The sequence below is a fragment of the Cotesia typhae genome, unplaced genomic scaffold (assembly GCF_013202065.1).
Source record: "Cotesia typhae breed Kobodo isofemale line unplaced genomic scaffold, CoteBio_Ctyphae contig_26, whole genome shotgun sequence".
Taxonomy (NCBI): domain Eukaryota; kingdom Metazoa; phylum Arthropoda; class Insecta; order Hymenoptera; family Braconidae; genus Cotesia; species Cotesia typhae.
Window position 1 is genome coordinate 3,889,455 of NW_027423732.1, and position 27,564 is coordinate 3,917,018.

A 27,564-nucleotide genomic window follows, 5' to 3' on the forward strand; every position below is an offset into this window, starting at 1 on the left:
GTGTGTGTGTGTGTGTGTGTGTGTGTGTGTGTGTGTGTGTGTGTGTGTGTGTGTGTGTGTGTGTGTGTGTGTGTGTGTGTGTGTGTGTGTGTGTGTGTGTGTGTGTGTGTGTGTGTGTGTGTGTGTGTGTGTGTGTGTGTGTGTGTGTGTGTGTGTGTGTGTGTGTGTGTGTGTGTGTGTGTGTGTGTGTGTGTGTGTGTGTGTGTGTGTGTGTGTGTGTGTGTGAGTAAGGTATTTCAGGAGAAGTGAGACCCGGTGGCTCGTCAGTTCCACCGTATTTAATGACTCCAAACTCATTCTCTGAAGGTTTTTGTTGGTTCAATACCGGGTATTACCACCCCTGTTTTCAATAACGGCTCTCAAACGTTCAGCCATGTTTATGCAGACGGTAATTTGAGGCTGCGGAATGGTATTCCAAATGTGCTGAAGCGCGCGCTCCAAAGCAGCTAAGTTCTGCAAATTTGGATACTCTCTGCGCAACCGACGGCCCATTATGTCCCAAACGTGCTCTATGGGGTTGAGATCTGGACTCATTGCTGGGTGTCGCAACAATGTGATGTCATGCCGCTCAAAGAAGCGCCGGGTAATGTTGGCTGTGTGTGGACGTGCATTATCTTGCATCAATATGAACGACCTCAGATGTTGTCGTCTGCGCAGAACAATGGGCCTTAAAATTTGGTCGATGTAACGTCTAGCTGTCAAATTTTCGCGTACAATTACCAAAGGTGTTCTCCAATTTCGTGAAACGCCGCCCCACATCATAACTGATCCACCGCCGTAGGCAACTACTGGACGGACAAAGTTCTGGCGAAAACGTTCTCCACGACGGCGCCAAACGAGAGGACGTCGATCGTTGCCATACAGATTAAAACGAGACTCATCAGTGAATAAAACATTTGTCCATTCCCTCAAGTTCCAATTTCGATGATCGTAAGCATACGCTAAACGAGCTCGACGATGTCTTGCTGTCAACAGGGGTACACGATTAGGATGTCGTGCGTGTAACCCAGTTTCACGAAGACGGTTGATGATTGTTCGAGAGCAAATGTTTCGCACTTGATGCCGTCGTCGCTGTTGCTGTTGTTGTTGCTGTTGTCTGCGATTGGGGAAGTTTCGAGCGACAATATTCGCATTGACGAAAGGTTGTCGTCGAACTTCTCTAACAATTGTTCGATCATCGCGGGCATTAGTGACTCGATGGCGACCTTGTCCGGGGCGACGATGATATTGATTCGTCTCTTGGTATCTGGTATAAGCTCGAGATACGACAGATTGACTTACACCCATCCGGATAGCAACTGCATGTATCGACCTTCGTCGATACGAGTCACTAAACGAGCGACTTCCACCTCCGATAAATGTCGTCTAACCATGATTAAGAATCAAAAGTCAGAAATTTTCAATTTTGACCAAAAAATAAAAAAAAAATTTTTTTAGCGCAGAGGGATTAGTTTTGAAAAAAACTGTTGAATGAAGCGATTTGCTAAGGATTCACAAAAAGAAAAGAAAAAAAAACTCCGAAAAGCGTATGAAAAAAATCGAAATTCGATTGGGGGTATTAACTTTTTTTATTAATTTAATTAAAAGGAGATCAGTAGAATCAAGGAATGCAGCGGTGGAAAGGTGATAAAAATAATTGGGCGATGGTTTTTTGAGTTTCTTTAACTTGTTAAAAATAAAATTTTTCCAAAAAAATTTTGTTTTTTAATTTTTTTTTCGAAAAAATTTTTTTTTTTTGAAAATTTTTTTTTTTTGAATTTTTTTTTTTTGAAAATTTAAGCACTTTTTGGAACGAAAATGTGGAAAAAGCTCGAAAAAACCATTTTTTTCTCATTTTTAAAAATTATGAGCTTTTCAGAGCAAAAAACGTGATCCTTTAATTTTTTCAAAAATTCGATCAAGTGAAACAAAAAAACGGCTGGCTGGATTAATTTGAATCTTTGTAGGGTTTTTGTGGACATATTGAACTGTAAAAGGCACACTTAACATTAGTGGTTTCCTCAATATTTTCGATCCAGCGCTTGATTTTCCAAAAACCACTAAAAGCCCCTTTTTTTGTTGCATTTTCAAATTCATGTGACGGAAAGAAAAAATTTTTTTTCGAAAAAACAATGGACAGTCGTTTAGGGGAATTCATTCAAGTTCTTGAAACCCACCTTTAACTTTCTGTGCGATCATTGGTTGCTGAGATATCGATAATTAAAGACAAAAAGATCCTTTTCCATTTGAAGACCGATATCTAAGCGAGGAGTGGACGTATCAGGGTGTTTAAAAAAAGAAATTAAAGCTAAATGAACAAAGTATCCGATCCTTATGGTGGTTAAGCTAAAAAAATTTTTTCCACGCCCGTAGACCAAAAAAAAAAAATAAAAAAATTTTGAGAATTTTTTTGTTGCTGGTTTTTCTACGATTACTCAGAAACCGCGGAGGCTACAAAATTTTGAAGTTCTAATCCAAAAACTAGACACTTGGAGCTACAATTTCTTTTTTTTTTATTTCCTGTACGACCATTTCTCTCAAAGTTACGGCCTGTTGAAAACTACCGAAAAATTTGGAATTTTTTTTTGATCCCTTTATTTTTTCCAGTAGTGTAGTTTCAAGAGTTCAAATTTTGAAGAGAAAAAGTTTTTTGAGTTAAGATTGTTTTTCTATCAGTTTATAAAATTTTGAATTCGGGATAAAAAATATTTTAACTTATTTTACATATCATCACTCTAAAAATGTTTGAGATCTACATATACAGGATCTCGAAATTGAAAAAAAAATAAATTATCAAGAAAAAAGCCGTGGATTAAAAAAAAATATGTTACGTAATCCAGTTGTAAATTCAAATATTTACAAATGTTCAAAAGCTTATAGTTTGGTCACAAGTGGACCAAATGACACCTTTTTGTCTTCAATTTCTTTTTTCTTTTTACTTTTTCTTATGCCTTTTATAAATAAAAATTGAAATTTAATTTCTTATTCTCAATTATTCATCTTATACTTCTATTTTCAATTTTAAGACTTGGTGATTGTTTATTTCGATGGTCACTATAGATCGGGGTGTGAAATCAACGTTAGATTATTTTCTACTTAGTGGATATTTTTTTTTTTTAGAGTAAATCTAAAGTAGAAAAATTTTTTTTTTAAAAAATGTTAATATTTTGATAAAAAAAGTTATGGAAGATGTAAAATTTTGGGTTTAAAAAAAAGTTTTAACAAAATATTAAAAAATTAATATTTTCCAAAATTTTTTTTTCTACTTGTAAAATATTTTTTTTTTTTTTTCTATTAGAGTAAATCTAAAATAGAAAATGTTGAGAAATTTTAATTTCTGAATAACCAACAATTGCGAGAACTTTCAATTTTAGAAAAAAAAAATATGAAAAACGTCAAGTGTTGGATAAAAAAAAAAATATTAAAAAATTAATATTGTCGAAAAAAATTTTTTTAATTATTTATTTTTATCCATAGAACACGAAATAAATTACCAAATATTGATAGGCTAAGTGGATGAATTTTATTACCGATTTTCTATCAGAGTAAAATTCAAGTTAAGATTTAAATTGCGACACCTAGTTTACTTTTAAAAACGTGAAACTAAACGATTACCTTCGATTCTTATATATTTTAAAACTTTGTGCAGTGAAAATATGTAAAATAAGCTGAATTTAGAATAGAGTAATTTTTTTTTTCAAAATCCAAATTTTTGAAAAAAAAACCATTTTTCTAAGGTTAATATTATTATTATTTATTTTTAATTTTTAAATGTCAACTTTTCATAAAAATTTGTTTTTTCTTAATTTGAATTTTCGCGCCTAAGAACTAAAAGATGGCAAAAAAAATAATAATAATCAACGAGATGACACGTATAATAATAATATTAATAATAATAATATTATACTTTTGGAAATTTTTACGGTTAAAACAGACCTGCGTACGTCTGGTTTAACCGTACTTATTGTCCGATACCGTCTTGTACGGTCAAAACAGACTTGATTTTTAGCGGCATATTAGACTTCAAAGAGTTTGGACATTTTTACGGTTAAAACGGAACTAGAATTTTAACTCGGGTAAAAAAGGCCATTCGGCTGCCGAAATGGAAATAGATTTCATAACTTTTCTCTCGCAACTTATAAGAAGTAATCACACCGGCATTAAATGGACAAAAAAATATAACATTTTCAATTTTAGAAAATATTTTGAATCGAAATGATAAAAACTACATGAAATAAAATTCAATATGAACTAATGTTGTGAAATAATACTGATAAAATATATATGATAATAAAAAAATACATTTTTGAAATCTAATAAAAACTGTTTTATTAAACGAACTCTAGAAGGAGTAATATTGAGGTTACTACCACTTCGAAGTAGTGAAAATTAAAGTTTATTAAAAGAGCTTTACGATGCATTTTACCGAATTTTGATATCTTATCTAGTTCAGTAATTATACCAAGTTGAATTAGTAAAAACATCAATTTTTATGATTTTCAAAATTTCAAAATCCTGTCATTTCCAAATTACTCGCCCGATTAAGGTCATCTTCGAACTTAATCTTGGTCTTGATCGATAGATGAAGCATGTTGAGTTTGAGAAGAATCGGTTACAAATTGAAAACGTTATCATCCTGACAAGCCGCGTTATATCGTATAAATATATATCTATGAAAATACATACATATATAAACTTTTGAACTATATACATTTTCTGACTCAGCTCGACAAACTAAGTCAGAAAATGACTAAATTTTTTAAAAGTTGCGCTATGAGGACGGCTGCAATAGTTAGATTTTTATGAAATCTACTAAAAAGCACCAGGGCTAGATGCCATCCAAAACATAGTTCTTAAAAATATACTCCACAAGGCACTCGTTCAGCTTATCTATTATAACGGGTTGTTCCTACTACTTAGTCACCCCTTTATTTAGTTTTAAGACTTAAGGGCGCCACTGGAATTTTTATCATGGTTTCCAGAAACAGTCCAAGTAAGAGAGATATCAAAGGGTCGAGAGAAATTATAATCAGGTTGACAAAAATTATAAAAATTAATTTTAACATGAATTTTAAGTTCATTCCAATAACATTTAACATAATTGAATTTTATTCTACACACATACTCTTATACAATATCAAAATTTACTTAATCCTGACAGTACTCTCTTAGGGAGCATCTATACTGCAGTTTCTAACTAAGTCGCGCTGTCTACCGGACCCTTACGCTCTAAGACTCTAGATTTGATCTTGGGTGGTCGCCCGGACCCCTACCCAAGGTTCAAACCGTTCTTAGCCCTTTCGCTGTCGCCCGGATCCTCGCTGCGGGACTAAGGAACCTAAAGTCGACTAGGACAGAGGAGAATACCATGAAACTAGTCGACAATCTGCTAATACTAACCTCCTGGAGAGCCCGTGAACAACGAGTATATAACGTAAATTTATTCCACATACAATTCTTAATAAAACAAATCTATCCAGAATACACACTTGACTCTAATTAACAATGATTTTTAAAATTCGCAATACACTTTATAATATATCTTCCTGGGAATCAAATTTCCTGGTTTCTTAATCTGACTTCGATGAATATTTTAATTTTAAATTTTAGTTACTTAATTTGTAAAATATCACAGCAGCTTGTTTTCAACCAAAAAGTTTTGATTAATTAAATTTTACTTGAATTCAAACTGCCTGAATAATCGGCTTATCGTTCATTTTGAATTACAGTATGGATTTGAGACTGAGCTATTAACTTGGCTAAATTTTTCCAAGGCCAGAATTCTATGCTAATTATTTCGATAATTATCTCGATTTTTATTTCAATTTTAGATTGTCTTGAAATTTATTTGACAAATTTTACTTTGACCTTCGGCTTGATTTAGCTTAATTTTAATTATCCTAATAATTTTAATTTTATAAATTTTAGCTTAAACTATTTAATATCTTAATTTGTAAATTCGGTTATAAATTTAACCCCTTTTGATTTTAATTTTTAAATTATTTTGAATTTCGGAAATTTACTGTTTGGCTTAAATTTTAAGTTAATTTTTCTTAACCACGACTTATAAATTTAGTTCTTAATTAAATTGAGATAATTAATTAATTAATCAATGTAGTGATTGGAGGACGGAACCTGGCTGGTGTCTAGTGTTTCCTTCAGCAACGCAAATTTTATACAGAGGTTAATTTTTGGTACTTGGGATTGTTGTTAATTCTTGGCGACTTTCGTTGTTGTTTTTTTTTTCAATACGCCTTGTGTATCGGTATATCTGCTACAATAATCTCCACTGCTCTAGCTGAGTACTGAAATTGGATATTTGCGCTGCTTCTCGGGATTTTTTCTGGCGATGTTTATAAATCTGTAACCACATTACTATTGAAGTAATTATTCTCAAATATTTAAGCTGGCTAAATGCTTCGCAATAATTATCAGAGCTATTCAAATATCAAAACTCCATGAAGATTCTGAAACACCACTCATCAAAGACTACTTCGACAGACTGGCAAATAGCCTCTACGAGCAACAACTAAGCAACAACAAACTAACCAGAAATATTACACATATCAGAAAACACAACATACAAACTACGTACAGACATAATTTAGCTTACCAGAAATTAGAAATCTTTAAAAACCAATATAAAAAAAAAATAAAATAAATAAACAGACTAAGATCTGGTGTAAATATAGATGTTTTTGCACATTTTTCTGCTAGTAAGTCAATTACCACTGCTAACTGCAATTATACTGCAACCATATTTTAAACATTACTAGAAATTAAGTAAAAACAAGAATAATGCATATTGTTAGATTAAGCTTAAGTTTAAACAGGAGCTACATAGAAATAAGTTAAAATCTAAGTGCAACGTTGTAAGTATTAGATATTTATTATTATAATAGTGCACTCGTTGAGTGATTCCGGTACTTATGATTCTGTAATCATTCGTTCTATCATTGCCCGTTGCTCTTCAAGGTTCTCAAATGAATCATACTCAGATTGATGTAAAATTATACTCGATTTTATTAACTCAGTGTTCATTACTATGATCATTTCTGTACTCGATATCAGTGATAATAAAGCAACTGTGTCTGTGATATTGTTTATATATTGTAAGAATATAGAACCAAACTCAATTTTGTGATAATATCATTATCTCTTATCCATACTCATCCAGGAAACCCTTAATTAATTTGATGTATAGTGAGATTTTTTACAACACCATAAATAAGTTTTGTTACTTGATTAATGACTGTCATACTGATGATTTGATGGTCAATGCTGGATAAACCAATGCTAGTTCTGAAGACGTCCTGTTGCAAACGCTGTTATGTTCTATTGTTTTTTATGTATTTGAAAACCAAAATAGATATCGATCTAAGATTTGTAGGATTAACGTATCTTATTAATACGAACATATCGTCAGAAAATGATTCTAAACATATTCTTGGGGCCAAGTCATTATCACTCTATGGACTTTAGAACCGATACTTCGAGGACGCAATCGATAGTTCGAGGACGGGCTTGAAGTATCCACAGATCTAACCGATAGTTTGAGGACGGATACTTTGAGGACGTCCTCAAACTATCAAAAAATTTATATCTTTTTATATATGATAGTTTGAGACACCTTTTTTTTCATTTTTGAGTGATATAAAAGGTTCCAAAACTGTTGTCACAACGATTTTCATTTATATCACAAATTCAAACAAAATATATCATTTCTACGATAATACCGATAGTTTGGGGACATCATGAATCAACTTCAAAGTAACGTGCCTCTAGGTTTGCTGTGAGAAAAAGTAACCTAAGAATAATAAACAACATAAACTTGTGTTTTTTAGGTAAATTTTAAACTAATGTATCAATCGATTTTTAAATTCTAATCAGCTCTCAACAAAAAAACCTACACTGCTGAGAACTGCATCGGAATTATTTTTTTCTTATCAAAAATAAAGAGAGTGCAATTTTGAAATCAGTTATAGTGTTGTGGACTTATAACAAACTGTAAACCACTATTTTATACGTAAATACTTGATGAAAAAATCCTGAGGTATGCTGGTCTCGAACTCGGGTCCTCTTGCGTCGAAGTATGAAACAATGCTCACTCGTCCAAGTCACAGTTTGTGTTACGTCGTAACTATCATGTGTGTTAAGCCTTACATAAAGAAATATACTGATTTCATAATTTTTCTGATATTAAATGAATTTTAAAATCTAGAATTAAATTATCTGGCATAAAATTCAAGTCTGACAATTTATATAATTCCATAAAATTTCAGTAAAACTCATAAAATGTTATAGAATTCTATGAAACTTCGTAAAAACTCTTATAAAAGGCACGCTAGTAAAACTTACGGTAATGAATAGGCAGTTTCTAAATTTTCCTAAATTTTCATAAAAATTGATAAAATGTTACGATTTCAAAAAATTTTGTGTGAATACGGTTACAAAGAACTTTACATGGACGTGTAGAGTAAAACTTCTGCAGAATAAACGATATATCCCTGTCATTTGAATATTTTTAACTTCCCGCTAAAAAAAATTGAAAATTTTTTAAAATGCGGGAAGTTATTGTTTTTACCCCGTTTTTCGAAAATCGAGTTTTCATCAGATCTCGACGTTTTGAGGTCCTAGGAAGCTTCCCTGACTATTTCCGCGATGGTGTCTGTATGTCTGTATGTATGCATGCATAGGTGTGTGTGTCTGTGTGCGTGCGTGTGTGTGTGTATGTGTGTGTGTAAACCTTTTATAACTTTTAAACAGCTTGACCGTTGATCGCGGTTGGTGTCATTCGAAAGGGCTTCACCAAACTTAGATTTCCTGTGAGTTAGAAGCGATTCGGACCGGTAGATCTTGAGAAATCTCAAAAAAACTAAGAAAAAAAATTTTTCAAAATGTGGTTTTTTGAAAGAACTTTTAAACGGCTGGATTGATCGATCCCAAAAACTAATCAGCTCGTAACCTTGAAAAACTACGTCGATCAAGCTCAAGTGCGTCAAAATCGGTTGATTCGTTCGTGAGATATCGTTGACGAAGAAAATCGAAAAAAGTGTTTTTTTGTAATAACTTCGAAATTATCGATCAAATCAATTTTTATCGTTATTAATTTTTTATGGAGCTTAAAAAACTACATCGATCGTCGTTAACCGTTAAAAAATCGGTTGATTCATTCAAAAGTTATAGTAGTTTGAAAATTGAAAAAATCGTCTTTCATCAAACTTTCATTAGACTTTTGAGCTCGAAGAGCCCAAAAGCATAAAACAGCTATCTCTTTGTGCTCGGTGAGCTTAATCTATAGGAAAACCGATTTTTTTTTAGCTCGAAGAGCTCAAAAACAGCAGAATCATTACATTTTTGAGCTCGGAGAGCTCAAAAACATCATATATAAACGCTTGGTGTTAGAAATTAGCGGGAAGTTGCAGGGATAGCCTTTAGGTCAACCGTTTTCCAGATTTTTTTTTTATTGATATTATTCTTAAATCTATATTTATTAAAATTTCCAACACTATTCTTACTTCAAATTCATTAAAATTTATTTTCCATTTTTTAGTTTGATTTTCTGTAGAAGCGTATTTTTAAGTTTTTTAAAACCATTATTCATTTGAGATCTGATTATGTGATCATAGCATAATAAGAATTTGATTTTCGACTATACTTTCACTAAAGTTTGAATGAATTTCACAAGCTAATTGCATACTTCAGGGACAAATCACCGATTGCTCCGATACTTTGAGGACCAAACCGATAAAGAAGAATGTTCCAAGCAATATGATGATGTCAATTAGACAAATCTGAAGATTATTTCAATTTTTACATTCAAATCTTTCGGCAATGGTTTGACTGACTAGCAAATTGACAATAATTATAGAAAAAAAATTCTCTTTCAAAAAGTACTTAAACAATTTTTATGTCAGCCTAACCCAAACAACGTTACGTAGCATTTTTGGCAGGATCTCTATGAGTGAAAAAAAATTCTTTTTTTTTTTTTTAAATTTTTTATAATAGATTAACTGATTATGAAATTGAAAATAATAATATAGAATAAAATTCTCTCTCGAAACATTCTGAGATAATTTTTACTTCAATCTAGCAGAATAAAAGTTATGTACTATGTTTGGCTATAACTTAATAAATGGAAAATTTTGTTTTTTCAAATTTTTTTGTAATAGTTCTACACAAAAAGAATTGACAATAATTGTAGAGAAAAATTTCTTCCAACAAGAAGTGAAATGATTTTCATTTCAAACTACCTCTAACAAAGTTCGCGGCATTTTTCACTGGAATTTTTAAAGTTAAAAAATGTTATGATTTATTTTTAAACTTTTTAGATGATTGTTTGGCTGCTATGTTAATTGACAATAATTGTAGAGTAAAGATTTCTCTCTCAAAAATTACTTGAATAATTTTCACGGCAATTTCGGGTTATACTCTTACGAAAAATTGAATAATTTTCATAAGCTATTTGCATACTTTAGGGACAAATTACCGATTTTTCCGATACTTTGAGGACCAAACTGGCAAAGAATATATTTCACGTTTAATAACTGTCGTATTCTAAGTAATTTGACGGAGTCAATCCGACAATTGACAAAATCATTTCAATTTTTTAACTTCCCGCTAAAAAAAATTGAAAATTTTTTAAAATTCGGGAAGTTATTGTTTTTACCCCGTTTTTCGAAAATCGAGTGTTCATCAGATCTCGACGTTTTGAGGTCCTAGGAAGCTTCCCTGACTATTTCCGCGATGGTGTCTGTATCTGTATATATGCATACATAGGTGTGTGTGTGTAAATTTCTCATACCTTTTGAACGGCTTGACCGATTTAAACGAAATTGGCAGCAATCCAGAGAGTTTCTTTGCCTCCAAATATTTTGTACTATTCAAGGTCATTTAGACCTATAGATTTTCAGAAATCTCAAAAATAAAAAATTTGAAAAACTGTTTTTTCGATCGGTCAGTTCCAATAACTAATCAGCTCTTAAGCTTAAAAAACTGCATCGATAGCCGTTAACGCGATCAAAATCGGTTAATTCGTTTGTGAGATGTTGTGAACGAAAAATTTGGGAAAAGGTGTTTTTCTAACATAACTCCGACATTTCTTCTTGAATTGTTATTGTTTCAAAAAATTATTTTTAGAACTTAAAAAATCACGTAGATTGCTGCTGAGAACGGGAAAATCGGTTGATTGATTCGAGAGATATCGTTGACGAAAAATTTGGGAACAAGGATTTTTTTAACATAATTCCAACATTTATTTTCGGATCGTTTTTGATGTCGTGATATAACTATAAGAGCTTAAAAAATCAAGTCGATCTTCTACAAAAACGTCGAAATCGATTAATTGGTTTGTGAGTTATCGTAGTTGAAAAAATACGGAAAAAGTGAACTTTTCAAATTTCTCCAAAATTTTCGGTTTGATTAATTCGTGTCTAGTAGTAAATTGAAGCATTCAAAAAACTGCGTCGAATGTTGCGAAAAGTGTGAGAATCGTTTCGTTTGTCCCAAAGTTGTTGTGGATTGAAAATTAAAAAAATTGTGTGTTATCAAACTTCTATTAGACTTTTGAGCTCTTGAAGCTCAAAAGCATAGAAAAGCGATCTCTTCAAACCCGAAGAGCTCAAAATAGCTCATAAATTGATTTATTGAGCTCAAAGAGCTCAAAAACGTCATAAGTGCGATTTTAAGTGCCTAGGTATGGAATTAACGGGAAGTTACCGGCATGGCCTTTAGGGTCAACTGTTTTCCTAATTTTTTTCTTTACAATGATTTTTATGTAACATATCTGTCAAACACGAATCTCAAGAGTTTAAATAAAAATCATAACATTTTTTAACTTCTAGAATTCTTATTTTTTCTAAAATTATTTTCAATTCACATATCAGTCAAACAATAATCTAAAAAGTTTAAAATCAAATCAAAATATTGCATGCCTTAATTGCGAAGCGCGCAGGTATGCTCTACTCTCGCCTAAAAATCGTGATTTCGATTAAAACGTGATTTTCATAATGAAGACGAAAAAAATTATGGATAAAAAGCATATTAAAATAAATAATAATAACTACAGAACACGTTAAAAAATTTTTCTTATCGATTAAAGAAGATTTCTCAGAAAAAACTCGTTTTTTCTGATGAATTAAGTGAATAAGAGCGTGGTATTCACGGGTGCAATGGGCTTGACAACACTACAACTTTGTCAAAAACCACTTTCGCGATTTAATTTTTTTTTTGTTTTATTCCTGAGAATGTTTGTCAAAACCCTTGTCAAAATTGCGTGTCAAAATAATTCCGTTTCGATGCAGTTAATTTTTTTCGACTGTCAGTTCGGTGACTTTTTCCGCAATTTCGGCAGCCATATACATTTATTTTCATAAAACAGGATTGAAATAACTATAAACAAGCAGAAACTATACATACATGATGGTATAATTACTAACTGTTTTATCATCTGTTAAAATTTTTCTTTAGCTCGACCTACAAAGGGGATAATACTATTCGCGGGAAAATTCAAACAAAAAAAACAAATAATTTTTCTGACGATTTAAATAATTTGTGTATGACGTGAGCGCTTAAGGCATGCTCATTTGGATTTTCTAAACTTTTTCTTACTTTTACAAGTCCAGCAAAAAATGCCACGTAACTTCGTTTGGGCTAGATTAACGTAGAAATCAGTACTTAATGATAGAGAATTTTTTCTCTATAACTATTAATAATTCACATATCAAACAAATAATAATCTGAGAAGTCGAAAAATGATTCATAATAATTTTTTTGACATAAAATAAATTAAAATTCCGGTCCATAATGCCGTGTAACTTTTTTTGGGCTCTTTTTAGGTGAAATTTATCTTAATACTTAGAAATTAAAAGAGAAGTTTTTTTCTCTACAATTATTGTCAATTCTTTTATGAGAACAAAAAAATCTGAAAAAATAAAGTCAAAATTTTTTTCACTCATTGAGTTTTAGACAAACATCCTACGTAACTTTATTTGGGCTTGATTAACGTAGAAATCATCTCAGTACTTTTTAAAAAGGAATGTTTTTTCTACAATTATTGTCAATTCCCTTATGTGTCGAAACATTACAAAAATATGTAAAAAAAAAAAATCAAAATTTCTTTCACTTATTAAGTTATAGCGAAATATACTACACAACTTTTATTCTGCTAGATGGAAGTAAAAATCATCTCAGTTTATTTCAAGAGAGAATTTTGCTCTCTATTGGTATTTTCAATTTCTTTCTCAGTTAAACCATTATAAAAAATTGAAAAAAAAAGAATTTTTCTTTACTTTAAGCGTTCCTTCCAAAAATGCCACGTAACGTTGTTTTGGCTAGGCTGGCGTAAAAATTATTCAAGTACTGTTTGAAAAAGAATTTATTACTCTATAATTATTGTCAATTTATATATCAGTCTAAAAATTATCTAAAAAATTTATAGATAAATCCTTATATTATTTACTCTCGAAATTTCAGTTGAAAATACCACGTAACGGTGTGTGACCTAAATTGACGTAAAAATTAGTCAAGTACTTTTTGATAGAGAATTCTTTACTATATAATTATTGCCAATTCACATATTAGTCAAACTATTACCGAAACATTCGAAAAAAAAAATTAGGAAAACGGTTGACCCTGAAGGCCATCCTAGCAACTTCCCGCTAATTCCATATCTAAGCGCTTATAATCGCACTTATTAATTTTTTGAGCTCTTCGAGTTATAAAATTTAATTTTTGTGTCATTTTGAACTCTCCGAGCTCAAAAATCTTATCAAAGTTCGATGAAACACGATTTTTTTTATTTTCAAACTGCTGTAACTTTTGAATGAATCAACCGATTTTTACGTGGTTGGCGGCGATCGATTAAGTTTTTTGAGCTCTATAAAAAAGTTCTGAAAAAAAAAATTGATCTGATAGAACATTTCGGAGTTATTACAAAAAAAACACTTTTTTCGATTTTTTTCGACAACGATATCTCACGAACGCATCAACTGATTTTAAAGAATTTGGTGGCGATCGATGCGGGTTTTCAAGGTGAAGAGCTGATTAGTTTTTGAGTTCGATCGGTTCAGCTAATTCGAAGATATTTTGAAAAAAAATGGAAAAAAAAAAAAAAAAAACGTTTTTTCCACTTTTTTTGCAATTTCTCGAAATTTAGCGGTCCGAATCGGTTCCGACTTATAGGAAATCTAAGTTTGGCGACGTCCTTTTGACACACACACACACACACACACACACACACACACACACACACACACACACACACACACACACACACACACACACACACACATGCATACAGACATACAGACATACAGACACCATCGCGGAAATAGTCAGGGAAGCTTCCTAGGACCTCAAAACGTCGAGATCTGATGAAAACTCGATTTTCGAAAAGCGGGATAAAAACAATAACTTTCCGATTTCTGAAAATTTTCAATTTTCATAGCGGGAAGTTGAAAATTCTCTTCAAAAAAGTAATTAACTGATTTTTCCGTCTATTGAACCTAAATAAAGTTAAACGGAAATTTGAAGAGTTAAAAATTTTGACGTCAATCAAGCCTACACAAAGTTACGCGGCATTTTTTGCAAGAACTTCATAAGTGAACAAAAATTAATATTATTTTTTTCAAATTTTTCACAATGGTTAAACTGATAAAGCAATTAAATATAATAATAGAGAATAAAATTCTCTCTCGAAACAAACTTAGATGATTTTTACGTCAATGTAACAGAATAAAAGTTATGAAGCATATTTCATATCAGTAGCCTAGTTTACGTATTTTTTTTTTCGAATTGAATTTCCATTAAAATTCACTACTATATACACGTACAAAGACAGACAAAGTTTTCTTATTTTCCTCACGTAAAACTATGGCACCACTTGATCAAGCTAGATTTTTTTAGACTGCGTGCGCATATGACAAGGAAAACGGGCGCCGATATTAAAAAAAAAAAAAATACGCTGTGAGAAATTACTTAATTATGATTTTTTTTTTTTCAATCAATTATACAAATAATTTTTTTCTTAAAAAATGAATGATCGTTATGAGGCGTGCATTTTTGGATTTTCCGAACTTTTTTTACATTTTTTTGTTATGGTCTTACATAGAAGGGAATTAACAATAATTGGCGAGATAACAATTTTCTTTCAAAAAGTAGTCAAGTGATTTTCACCTCAAACTAGCCCGAACATAGTTTCGCGGCATTTTTGATTGGAATTTTTAAAGTAAAAAAGTATTATATAATAATAATAATCCACTTTTTACTTATATACCGTTCTTGGTTTTTACAAGGCTGATTGTTACTTTTAATTTTTATTACTTATCACTTCTCTAGGACCTTAGCACGTCCGATATTATCCTTATTATCGACGTTTATAATTTCGTACACATTTTATGTCCTCCTTGCTTTCAACTTCCATATAATCACACGGCTGTGGACCGATTTGGGCTTTCTGTACTGCATTGACGCTATTCCTCACCTCTTTCTATAGGCTATTGGAATAGTGACATGGGGAAATCACAGAGAAAACCCATGCCGGTACAGTTCGGCTACTGGAGCGACCCCCGACGGTTGGTGTCGGTACTATTCTAATAATCGTCAGGGCTCGAACCCTGGCCTCGCGACAAGACGTACGAGCGAACTAATATCTTAACCCGCTCGGCCGTCATGCCGTTAGTTAAAAAGTATTATAATTTATTTATGAACTTTTTAGATTATTGTTCGACTTATATGTGAATAGATAATGATTATAGAGAGACAAATTCTCTTCCAAAAAGTGCTTTAATAATTTTTACGTCAATCTAGCCCAAACAACTTTACGTGGCATTTTCTACTGGAATTGAAAAAATAATTTATTTATACACTATGATAAGCTATTGTTATTTATTTATAAATTTTTTACATCATTGTTTAACTGGATATATGAATTGACATGAATTAAAGAGAAAAATTTTCTTTAAAAAAGTCTTATTAATGATAGTTTGAGGACTGTCCTCGAACTATCTGTCCCAGTAATAACGATAGTTCGAGGGCTGACCTCAAAGTATCCACTCCCACAATAACAATAGTTTGAGGACTGTCCTCAAATTATGCGTTATCCTATTTGCATAGAATGGGGACGAATCGCTGATGTATTGAATACATTGAGGACTGTCCTCAAAGTAACAATTATCTTCATAATTTGAAAAATAAAAATATATAAATGAAAATTTTTATCGCAGCAGACTTTTGGATTCATTGGCTACACATATTCACACAGAAAACACCATGTCTCAAACTATCGGTCTTACATATATATATATATATATATATATATATATATCATAAATAGTAAAATAATTATTATTTAGCAAAATCCAAACTATATCATAGTCTGTTTTTAATCCAATTACTTTTGATAAATTTCTAATAATCATTTTCATTTTTAATCAGGTCGAAATGACTGGGTCAAGTGTTTTTGACTATGTTCATCAACAAGATCATGCAGAAGTCGCTGAGCAACTTGGTTTAGGATTAACTTCCACAAGCTGTGCATCAGTTTCTCATTCATCAAATTCAGGGTTAGCATCACCTAATAGTGCTGCATCTGAAGAGCATAATACGAATTCTACAGCCAATCCTGACGGTAACTTCCCTTTTTTTCTCTATTTAACATGCATGTCGTAAGTATTATTCCTTTTCCTAAAATATATTAGAGTATTCTTATAATTGTTCACCTGGTTATTTATTTATACATGTATAAACTTGATATTAAATCTAAGAATTATTGAATATGTTGAGACACTAAATTTTAACTTTCTTTGAAAATTCAATTACTGAAACCATTAGACCTTGCGGATAAGAAAACTAATCGTTTAAGCCTCTAAAAAATGGTATTTGCTGCTCTGGAATATTCCGCTTCTGTATTCAAATGAATAGTGTAGGTTTCGATTTATTTTATAGATTGGACAGAAGTTATCATACGTGCCAGTTAATTTATTTTGAATTGAGCCGCGATGATTGTTGAAATACTTTCAATAATAACTGACGGGGGTCACTCGGGTATCCGAATAGTACTGACATGGGTTTTCTCTGTGGATTCCCCGTGTCACTATTCCAAGAGCCTAAGAAAAGGTGAAAAATAGGGCGGATGCAGTACAGGAAGCACAAGTCGGTCCACAGCTGCAGTGATACTAAAAGTACAGAATAATAAGAATGAAATAACTATAAGTGAAAAATAAGATGAAAAAAAGGAGAAACATAGGAGTGAAATAGGACGTGATGGGGTCCAGTACGAAGAAATAACAATTAGAACAATAAAAAGAACAGGAAGAAATACACATATGATCCCGGGTAAAACAATTTATATATAATTGCATATACTTACATATAATTATATATTATTTATTAGTAATTATATATAATTAAATATGACCGTACATAATTATATATGATAAGATATAATAACATATAATTAGATGCGGCATTTTTTTTAATAATTAAATATAATCATATACAATTATATATAATTATATACAATTATATCAAACTATATATAATTGTATATGATTATATATAATTATTAAAAAATGCTACATCTAGTTATATATAATCATATATATACTGTATATATATAACTATATACACTGAAAAAAAAGTTTTCTACTCCTCACGATACGATATTGCTACTGTCACGATCTACACGTTACTATTTAAAGGAGAGTGATGTTAAGAAAACTGTATACTAACGGAGCAATAGTATCGTGAATGGCACTCGAATGGATCCTGACGGTCACTATCCAGTCTGCTAATCGTAGTTAAACAGATTGTACCGGTAACGATTCACTCTTTACTATACAGTAGATAGTGCCGAGCAGAAAACTTTTTTTTCAGTGTATAATCATATATAATTGTATATGAACATATATAATTATATTTGATTATATATAATTGAATGCATCATTTTTTTAATAATTATATGCCTCTTAAACTACTTCCATCAACTGGTATAGAGATGCTTAGTTAGCATCTTAATTAACAATCATCAGTTTCATCATCATCTGCTCTAAATCTTCAGAAGCATTCATCATTTCTCAGTAATTTAAAAGTCAGTCACGTTAATATCAGATCACATTAGTAATTTTAATCAATTTAAAGAATTTTTCAGAACACATTACTTCCATATCATTGCTATAACAGAAACTTGGTTAACTGAAAATTTTAAAGATAGTCAATTCCAGATTGATGGCTTTACTCTGCTTCGAAATGATCGTGCGCATAGACGGGGAGGAGGAGTTGCTTTATATATAAGTAATGTCCTATCATTTCGTTATTTAAGTGGATCAACTTATATTGAAAATCATCCTGAATATTTATTACTAGAAGTATGGCATGTGTCAAGACATTAAATTTTAGTTCGTGTATTATATAGACCACTGAATGAATATAATCTAGATATACTGGAAGAAGAGCTTGATGAAGTTATGGTACACTACAAGAATGTGATCTTATTAGGTGATTTGAATGCTGATATGTGTGTTAGTGAAAATAAAGCTGAAGAGATATGGGAATTTTGTGGCAGCTTAGGTTTGCATCTCATAAACTATAGCCCTACGCATCACACAGCAACCAGTCATACTTGGATTGATCTGTGTATAGTTAATGATCTGAACTGTGTTATAGCATCAAAGCAATCAAGTGAACCTTTTTCGGCAGACCATGATCTCATTTCGTTTGAATATAATTATCCAGCGCCAAGTCAGAGGCGAAAAACTATTCAATTTAGAAACTCAGCTAATATAGACAATCAACAATTAAATAACCTTTGCGCTAACTTAAATGTCGATATATTTAGTTTATGTGACTCTGTGGATGAAATGAATGTAGAATTGTATAATAAAATTCAGGATGTCATTGATATTGTAGCCCCGGTGAAGACGAAAGTGGTTCGTGAGTCTGCAACTCCTTGGATTACTAAATATATTAGAGATCTTCAACGTAGATAGTCAAAACTTTATAGAATTTATAAAAGAACGGGGTTTGCATATAAGGAGTATGTACAATTACGTAAATTAGTCAAACAAAGAATTATTGAAGCAAAAAAGAAACATTTTGAAACGAGATTTTCTACAGCCAGGAATTCTAAATCAATTTGGAATGATTTTAGGACTCTAGGCCTAATCAAAAGAGATGACTCCGATCTACCTACAGACTTAAATTTGGAACACTTGAACGAGTTTTTTGTAAACATTGCTGGTAGATCGAATGATCTTGACTTTGAATATATTGATTATCACGCTCTTCGGTGCAATTCAGTATTTAGCTTTGGTGAAGTAAATCCTACAGAGGTGAAGCATGCGTTAATGCGAATATCTTCGACATCGGTGGGCCCTGATGGTTATTCAATCAAAATATATAAATTGCTTCTGCCTTTTTTCTTGCAGATATTTACATTCTTTTTCAATAGTTCGTTTTTAAAAGAGGAATTTCCATTGTACTGGGAATCATCTTATATACTACCACTACCTAAGAAGAGATATCCTGCCGATTTTAGTGATTACCAACCAGTATCTTTACTAAGCACTTTATCAAAAGTTCTTGAAAGATGTGCATATCAGAAAATATTGAAGTATGTCATGGATAAAAGTATTATTGATAAATATCAGACTGCTTTCAAAGAAGGTATGAACACGCAATCTGCGATCATTACACTCTTAGATGACATTAGGCTTAATATGGACAGGTCTATGATAACTATAGCAGTGTTCTTCGATTTTTCAAAAGCATTTGACTCGGTAATTCATGATATATTGTTACGTAAGCTTAAATTCATGGGATTTGATAACATTGCCGGACATTGGATATCAACTTATTTAAAAGGAAGAAAGCAAGCTACACGTAATAATAGTGAAAAAACTTCTTCGTGGAAACATGTGCTTAGAGGTGTGCCTCAAGGTAGTGTATTGGGATCACTACTGTACTCACTCTATGTGTCTGATTTAAGTCTTCAATTAGTGGGCTGTAAACATTTGTTTTATGCAGACGACCTAGTAATCTACGTATCATGTGACATTGTTGAAGTTAATCAGTGTGTTGCGAAACTTAATAAAATTATTAAAAATATTGTATTATGGTGTTGTAAAAATGGACTTAAATTACATGCGTCAAAATCGAATGCTGTAATATTTGGTAGCACCCATAAGATAAATAATGATCTATGTACGTCAACGGATAAAATTGTAGTTGATAGTGTTACCCTTCATTATTCAACGACGGTAAAATACTTGGGAGTAATTTTAGACAATACACTGTCGTGGGAGAAACAAGTGTTAGATGTTTGTAAACGAAGTATGCGTATTCTAGCGCAGTTAAAAATGCATGATAACATCTTTAATACTGCAATTAAAACAAAACTTATTACCTCTAATTTTTCCGTTGTTTGATTATTGTGCAGTAATGTACACAGATATTACTAGTAGACTACAGTTAAAACTTCAAAGAAAAATTGACGCATGTTTCCTTTTTCTTTATAAAGTCAGTAGATTTGAGCATATCACACCTTATTATCGTAGTCTTGACTGGCTTATGTTAAGTGTTCGCAGGGAGTTTTTCATGGCGTGTATCATGTACAAGGCAATCTATCTTGGCCAGGTACAATTGTTTGGTAACAATATAGTTTTCTTGGCGCCAAGGCTACAAAGAGGTGATATAAGACAGAATTATCTAAAATTGCCTGTAAGCCGACTAGTTAAATACGAGAAATCATTTATTATATCAGCTATACGGGTTTGGAATTTACTACCACCTAGTTGTATTAATTAACCATCTTTTGGCGAATTCAGAGAAGCTTGCTATAGACATTTTATTAGGATCCAAAATAATAATTAATAACAGTCATAGTGAATAAGGTTAAAATTAATTTAAATGTAAGATTAGAGCAGATATTATTATTCATCAAGCATTATATTATATTATATTAAAAATTTTAAATACTTATGTTACATGTATATATTAGGGTGGGTCAAAAAAATCGAATAATTTATTTTTGACTTTATACTCTGAAAAATAGGTTCGTAGACACCTAAAAAGAATTCTCTCCAAGTATAAGCTCTTAATTATAACGGGAAGGTCCTCCGCTTTGCGGGTTTCTATTTTTTTCGAATAATCAGATAAAAAAATTTATATCTCGCTTCCAACTGCTTGGAAAAATATTCCGTGGCATAGATTTTGTGAGAAATTGAATGCTTTACAAAAAAGGTCTCTTATGACTTTTTCAAAAACTCAACCGATTAAAAGATATTCATAGTTGAAGTTTGGCTATTTTAAGGAAAATATTCGTTTTTATTATGAATTTTATAAGTCGATGAAAAAAATTATTTCGGATTGCGGAACTCATGATTTTGTAGGAAATTTACTGCTCTACAAAAATGGTCTCTTATGATTTTTTGATTAAGTGAAGCCGTTACGAGATATTCATCGTCAAACATTAACGAATATCAATATTTCCAGTTTTTGATCAATAATTCGATAAATTTTAATTTAAACTATGAGTTTCAGGAAAATTTACATAAATTTGAGTTTCGATCGATAAAGAAATGTTATAAACAATTTTTTTAATATTGTTTTCAGTCTTGAGCTTGTTTGATTGCATTAAAACAAGAAATTAGAGCATTTTTTCGACATATAGCCAATGATTAGTTTAATTTGAAGTGAATGACATATTTCTTTGTCAAATTTAATATGAAAAGTATTGAATCAAGTGAGAAACAACCAGTATTTAACTTTTTTATCGAAGAATTTATTTATTTAATTATCAACTGCCATATAATTTTCAATATTTTCAACATAACGGTACACTTTTACTGTAAATAATTTCCTCTATTGCAGTTTGGGTAGTTTTTTCGATGTTCTTTGATAATTTGCAATAAGTATTGGAATTGCTCTTCATTTTTTGTCAAGCATTGATTATACTCACTAACTAATGCAACAGCTCGTTCTGCTGAATCATTAACAACTTTCAATTGGTTAAAGTATTCTTTATTTTCAATGTAACTGTCATTAGTAGGCCACGATTCAATATCTTTATCAAGGAAGTCATATGGTAAATCAAAGATTTTAAAGAGATTTAAAGACTTTTTAGAAACAAAGTCACTCAGACTTTTTGCGTTAATGAATTCAAATCGTTTTTATCAATTATAAATTTTTAGCTTTAGAATCTGTACCGTTACGAGTATTAACAGCTCCAACAATATTTTTTTACTTCCAATGAAACGGTATCGTCAAATAATGATAAAATGGCAAGTTCATCACTTAAATACCATAAATGCAAAATCATTTTTCACAAGTTGCTGAAGAAATCAATGAATTGATATTTTTGTACTCGAATAAATTTTTCAAAAACTGCAAGTCATGATTAGCAGCAGTTGTTGCAGAAGTTGATGAAAACCAAGCTTTTAAATACAGTGTAACTATAAATATACAAATTTGCCGAAGACCGTCCAATTCTTTATTAGAAAGTTTAAATTCATTTCTGAAGAGAAACATTTTTAAACTGTAAATTGCCTTCGCCATCCACCTAGCATGATGAATTGCACCAGGACGTTTGAAAAAATTTCTTCTTCAGGCATTTCTCCAAGGAAAATCAACGACAATTCCAACAATTCTTTATAGTCATCTCGGGGTTGTAGTAACTATCAAAAACAATTAAAAATTTGTCAGAAACAAGAAATTTTTTTTTCTTAAAATCGCAGTTAAATCATACCTGTAAGGATTGTGCAATTAAACTAGATATTTCATTTTTATCCAAAATGATATCAGCAACAACAGTATCTTCAATTCCAGATTTATAATTAGTTTTATTTATTTCATCCCATGATTTTTTAAATCTTCCGAACATTGGTACGTTTGGCCCAGATGACACAGGCCAATATACTTCAAATGCACTTCTCAATATGATCTCAAAAATGTGGTGACGACATGGTAACCAGATTAACTCTCTTCCCAAAGTCTTTTTAATTGCCTTACATGTACCGTTATGAATTCCTGTATAAAGAAAATAGATAACTATCGTTAAATTTAATATTTTCAACAAATTGTAGATTATATTTAAAATCCAAATGAGTAAATAATTCTCAATAATTTCAAAAGTGAAATTCAGTAAGCAATAAAAATTAAACTAGAACGTTAATAATTAAATATTTTTTAGATTAAATTATCATTGATAAGTTACCTGTATTAACTGCCGTCGTGTCAAAACACATCGCCTTAACATAATTAGTAATACCCCATTCACTCAATGTCGATAAAATGTCTGATGTTTGATTGTCTGCCGTCCCAGAATTCATTTTTGGAACCCCAAGTAATTGTTCGGTACCAAATGCAGTTAAAATAACTGGTAGCCGTTCCACAGATTTTGATCCAACAAGGTCATTCAGCATTTTTCCGTCCCAATGCACAACGTATTTATCGTGTGTCTTAAAGTTGTCATTAAGTCCTTTAGCAATGTCTTCTCTTTGAAGCATACGAGCTCGTTGAATTGAACTATAACTGAGCGTTGTATCTTCAATTTTAATACCTACTGCTAGTAAAACCGGAGCAATAATAAACATCGCATTTCTACTGCTGACATTAGCTCGGTCGAGTCCAAAAATGACTTCAGGAGTTAAGACATCAAGTTTTGCTCGTTTTGTCGGAATTGGAGGTTCATACTCTGAATCAGATCCAAAATTTGTAACTCCACTTAATGTATACGTAGAGAACGACTCTGATTTTTCACTTGGAACAATCGCATGACTGGTAGACGGTTGATCTAAGTCTGGAATAAGATCTGTTTTATAAATTAAACGAAGAAAATGTATAGAATTTATTCATTTTGATGACAAATAATTAAGAAAGGACTCCAAAAATTGTCTAGTCAAATGTCATCTAGTCATCTATGAAAAGTTACACTACTACCTGACTTTATAATAATTAAATATCTCAGATACTTACTACTCTCATCTATTCCCATCATAGTTGTGGTTAAGTTTGATACAGGTACATTATTAGAAAGAATCTCTTTATGGGTACCGAATTTTTGATCCAAATACAACTTTCTAATATTATCATCAAGCACTTTTAAGGATTTTTCGCTCACAATGTCGAATAATTGTTCAAGATCAGTCTGAAATTTCATTTCCTTTTGGTTTTGCGCTGAATTCTTTTTATCGAAATTTTTTTGTAATTTTAACCATTGACTGTGATAGCGAAGAAATTTTTGACTGCATTAGGAGCTCCACTAGTTGGAATCTGATTTTTTCTCCACAGTTCAATAACTTGGTCAACTGAATTTTTAGCACTTTGTTTGATTGAATACTTTAAAATTTTAAGTTGGTAGAAAAACACACGCATAACCTCTTTCACTTTTGGTAACTTACGTTCCGAAATTCATTGTAGAGGTATTCCGATAAAACGTATTTCTTTATTCATTGTAGGTTAATTGATGATAAATAAATTTATGTGATGATTATAAGACTTATTTAAAATGAATTATTTTATTACGTATTCAAGATGATCAGTTTTAGGAACACTGAAAATACGGTATTAAATGGGTAGATACTGAAGATAGTTGAGAGTAAAAAACATAGATGGCGTTAGTTTCAGAAGACAAACAGAAGAAGAAATGGAATTCAAAACAAAAATCCCCTCGAACGAAAATTTTATGTATATTTTGTGAAAAACAATTTAAAAATACGCACTGAACAAATTTCATAATAATAAATGACAACGCGATTAAGATTTTAAATTATTAAAGATAAAATTAAAAAAATATTATTAGAATAAAAACTTTCAAATGAATTTTTGAACAGAAAACATCTATAGGAGTTGCTTTTATAATAAAAACTCAAATTTGTCTAAATTTCCTTGAAACTCACAGAATAAATTGAAATTTTTCGAATTATTGATCAAAAACTAGAAAAATTGATATGCATTGATGTTTGACGATGAATATCTCGTAAACGCTCAACTTGATCGAAAAATCATAAGAGACCATTTTTATAGAGCAGTAAATTTCCTACAAAACTATGAGTTTCATCATTCATAATGATTTTTTTCATTGAGTTATAAAATTCATAAGAAATAAAAAATTTTCCCAAAAATAATCAAGCTTTAACCGTTAATATCTTTTAAACGGTTGGGTTTACGAAAAAATCGTAAGAGACCTTTTTGTAGAGCATTCAATTTCCTACAAAATCTAAGGAACAAGATATTTTTTCATGTAGTTGGAAGCGAGATATAAATTTTTCTATCTGATAATAAGAAAAAATAGAAAACTGTAAGAAGGAGGACCTTCCCGTTACAATTAAGAACTCATGCTCGGAGAGGCTTTCTTAGAGGTGTCTAGGAACCTATTTTTCAGAGTACCAAACGAAAAAAAAAATATTCTTTTTTTTTGAATCACCCTAAGCAGCATACATCAACTCAAAAACGAGATCAGTTCTCTGGCCAGAGAAATCGGACTAATGGGAGCGAACATCAACCAAAGTATAGCGAACAACTTACAGAGAATAGATTTCTTATTCAATGTCCTGGATCTACATCATGGATCATCTGAATAAAAAGAAATTACCAATACCCGTAAATAGTAGTCCGCACGGTCAACAATCAGCCTTAAAACTCATGGCTATTAATGTGAACTCGCTCCAACACAACATCCGCAGGCTGGAGCTCCATAGCAGAATTGAACAATGTCAACCCGATATTGTGTTAATCTAGGAAACTAAATTGACAGATAAACACTATATATTGTCAAAATCGTACGAAATAATACGCACGGACTGACTTAACTCTAAACAAGGTGGCGGTACTGCAAGCATGGTCAAAAATAACATTGGGTATCAGATCATTCGATACCCGACGTCCAAAAACAATGAACTGCTGGAATACATTATTCTTCAAGTAACAACAGAACCTTCGTCTGACAAAAAGAAAATTCATATTATCAGCTGCTACGCAACAAATTCTAACCGCAAAATTTTCATCCACGAGCTCAACGATCTCCTACAGATACTAAATGCCAGTGATCCAAACACACATTTTATCCTAGCGGGCGATTTCAACACACGCAGAATAGATTGGGGAGACAGAAACGACAACGAACGCGGAAGATACCTGCGGATCTGGGAATACGAAAACATAAGTAAATTCAGAGCAAAAATTTACTCCTCGGATGAGCCTTCATTCACCCCGGCACAAGCCTTTCTCGACATTTGCATCACCAATATGCAGATCATATACCTGAAGCTAGGAAACAAACTAGGAACAGCGGACTATGACAGTGACCACAAATCACTGCTTTTCACATCAAATCTTCCCGGCAACAATTTGCAGGATAACAACAACCTACTCCGCGGCGAAACCTTAAGGCCATCAAATGAAAAAATTTTGAAAGAATGGTGGACATAGAGTATACCCAGGACCTACCAGACAACAAAACCCTCTCAATAAAGGAAATTAATAGCGGCATAACAGACATAACAAACGCACTAGTCTCGACCATCAACAAAGCCGCACCTGAGATAAAGAAAATCAACAGTATACTGAAGTACTTAAACTCCAGAATCAAAAATCTTTAAAATGATAAAAGCAAAAACATCAAGCTTCTGCACGAAGTCCAGAAATCCAACAGACCAGACGAATCTAGAATCATAGTATACTTAAAGCATACTATTGATCTGATCAAGTCGGAGCTCAGAAAGAAAATGAATAAAGCAGTTGATAGCTACTGGAGAGGTCAACTTCGACAAATTAACCACAGGGATCCGACGGCTTTTTCCCGAAAATAAACCGTCTCTTGAGAAAACAGAAAAACACAACAATCGCTGACCAACGAGTAAAATGTACAGACCCAATATGCCAAAATGGTACTATCGATATGTGCGCCGCTTCCCAGAGTGGTGATAAAATAATAGTAACCAACCCGATTGACAAATTGAACGTCATCGGAGAATTTTATCAGTCTATAAACTCACCGCGCTACCTCAATAAGGGAACGAGGCTCAAAGATTATGTTGACGGAATAGCGGGAGAAACCAAAATCACTCTCAAAATCAGCAACAGACGAGCGGATGGAGCTACTCTCACTACTTTCAATAGTAACAACAGTGCCCTGAACCCAAGGACAGAAATTGAAGACGAATGTCCATTCACAATCCCAAATCAGCTGATGCAAATTCTCAAGAAGCTGCCGAATAAAACGTCTAGTGGTCCGGATGAAATTCCTTCCGTCATACTGAAACACCTGCCACCAGAGTCATCAGGACATTGGTAATCATTTTCAACAATGCATTAAATCTAACCTACTTCCCAGAAGCCTGGAAAGAAGCTAAAGTTCTCCCAATCCTAAAAAAAGATAAGGATCTAAGTACTCCTACCAGCTACAGGCCAATAAGCCTTACCTCCAACCTGAGAAAGGTCTTTGAAATGGTAATCAACGACCACATCGTCAGGGTTTGCCGCGATAAAAAGATTATGCACAATCTACAGTTTGGCTTTCGTGCGCAACATAGCTCTACACTCGCTATTCATAAAATTCTGGACACGCTGTTCAACTACCTTTTAGACAAC

General features: G+C 31.9%; 2 protein-coding genes across 2 annotated transcripts in view; one reads left to right on the forward strand and one right to left on the reverse strand.

Moving 5' to 3' along the window:
* The window catches only part of LOC141525298 (protein trachealess-like), a 379,682-nt gene that overhangs the window by 171,592 nt on the left and 180,526 nt on the right, over positions 1–27,564 (forward strand). The window contains exon 5 of the mRNA XM_074239724.1: positions 16,414–16,606. Coding sequence (XP_074095825.1) covers positions 16,414–16,606 — 193 coding nt within the window. The remainder of the gene's footprint in view (positions 1–16,413; positions 16,607–27,564) is intronic.
* LOC141525459 (uncharacterized) lies at positions 23,166–24,716 on the reverse strand. The gene is made up of 2 exons (XM_074239973.1): positions 23,950–24,716; positions 23,166–23,773 (listed from the first exon to the last, which is right to left on the reverse strand). The coding sequence occupies exons 1-2, from the start codon at positions 24,131–24,133 to the stop codon at positions 23,166–23,168; spliced, it is 792 nt and encodes a 263-aa protein (XP_074096074.1). The 5' UTR covers positions 24,134–24,716.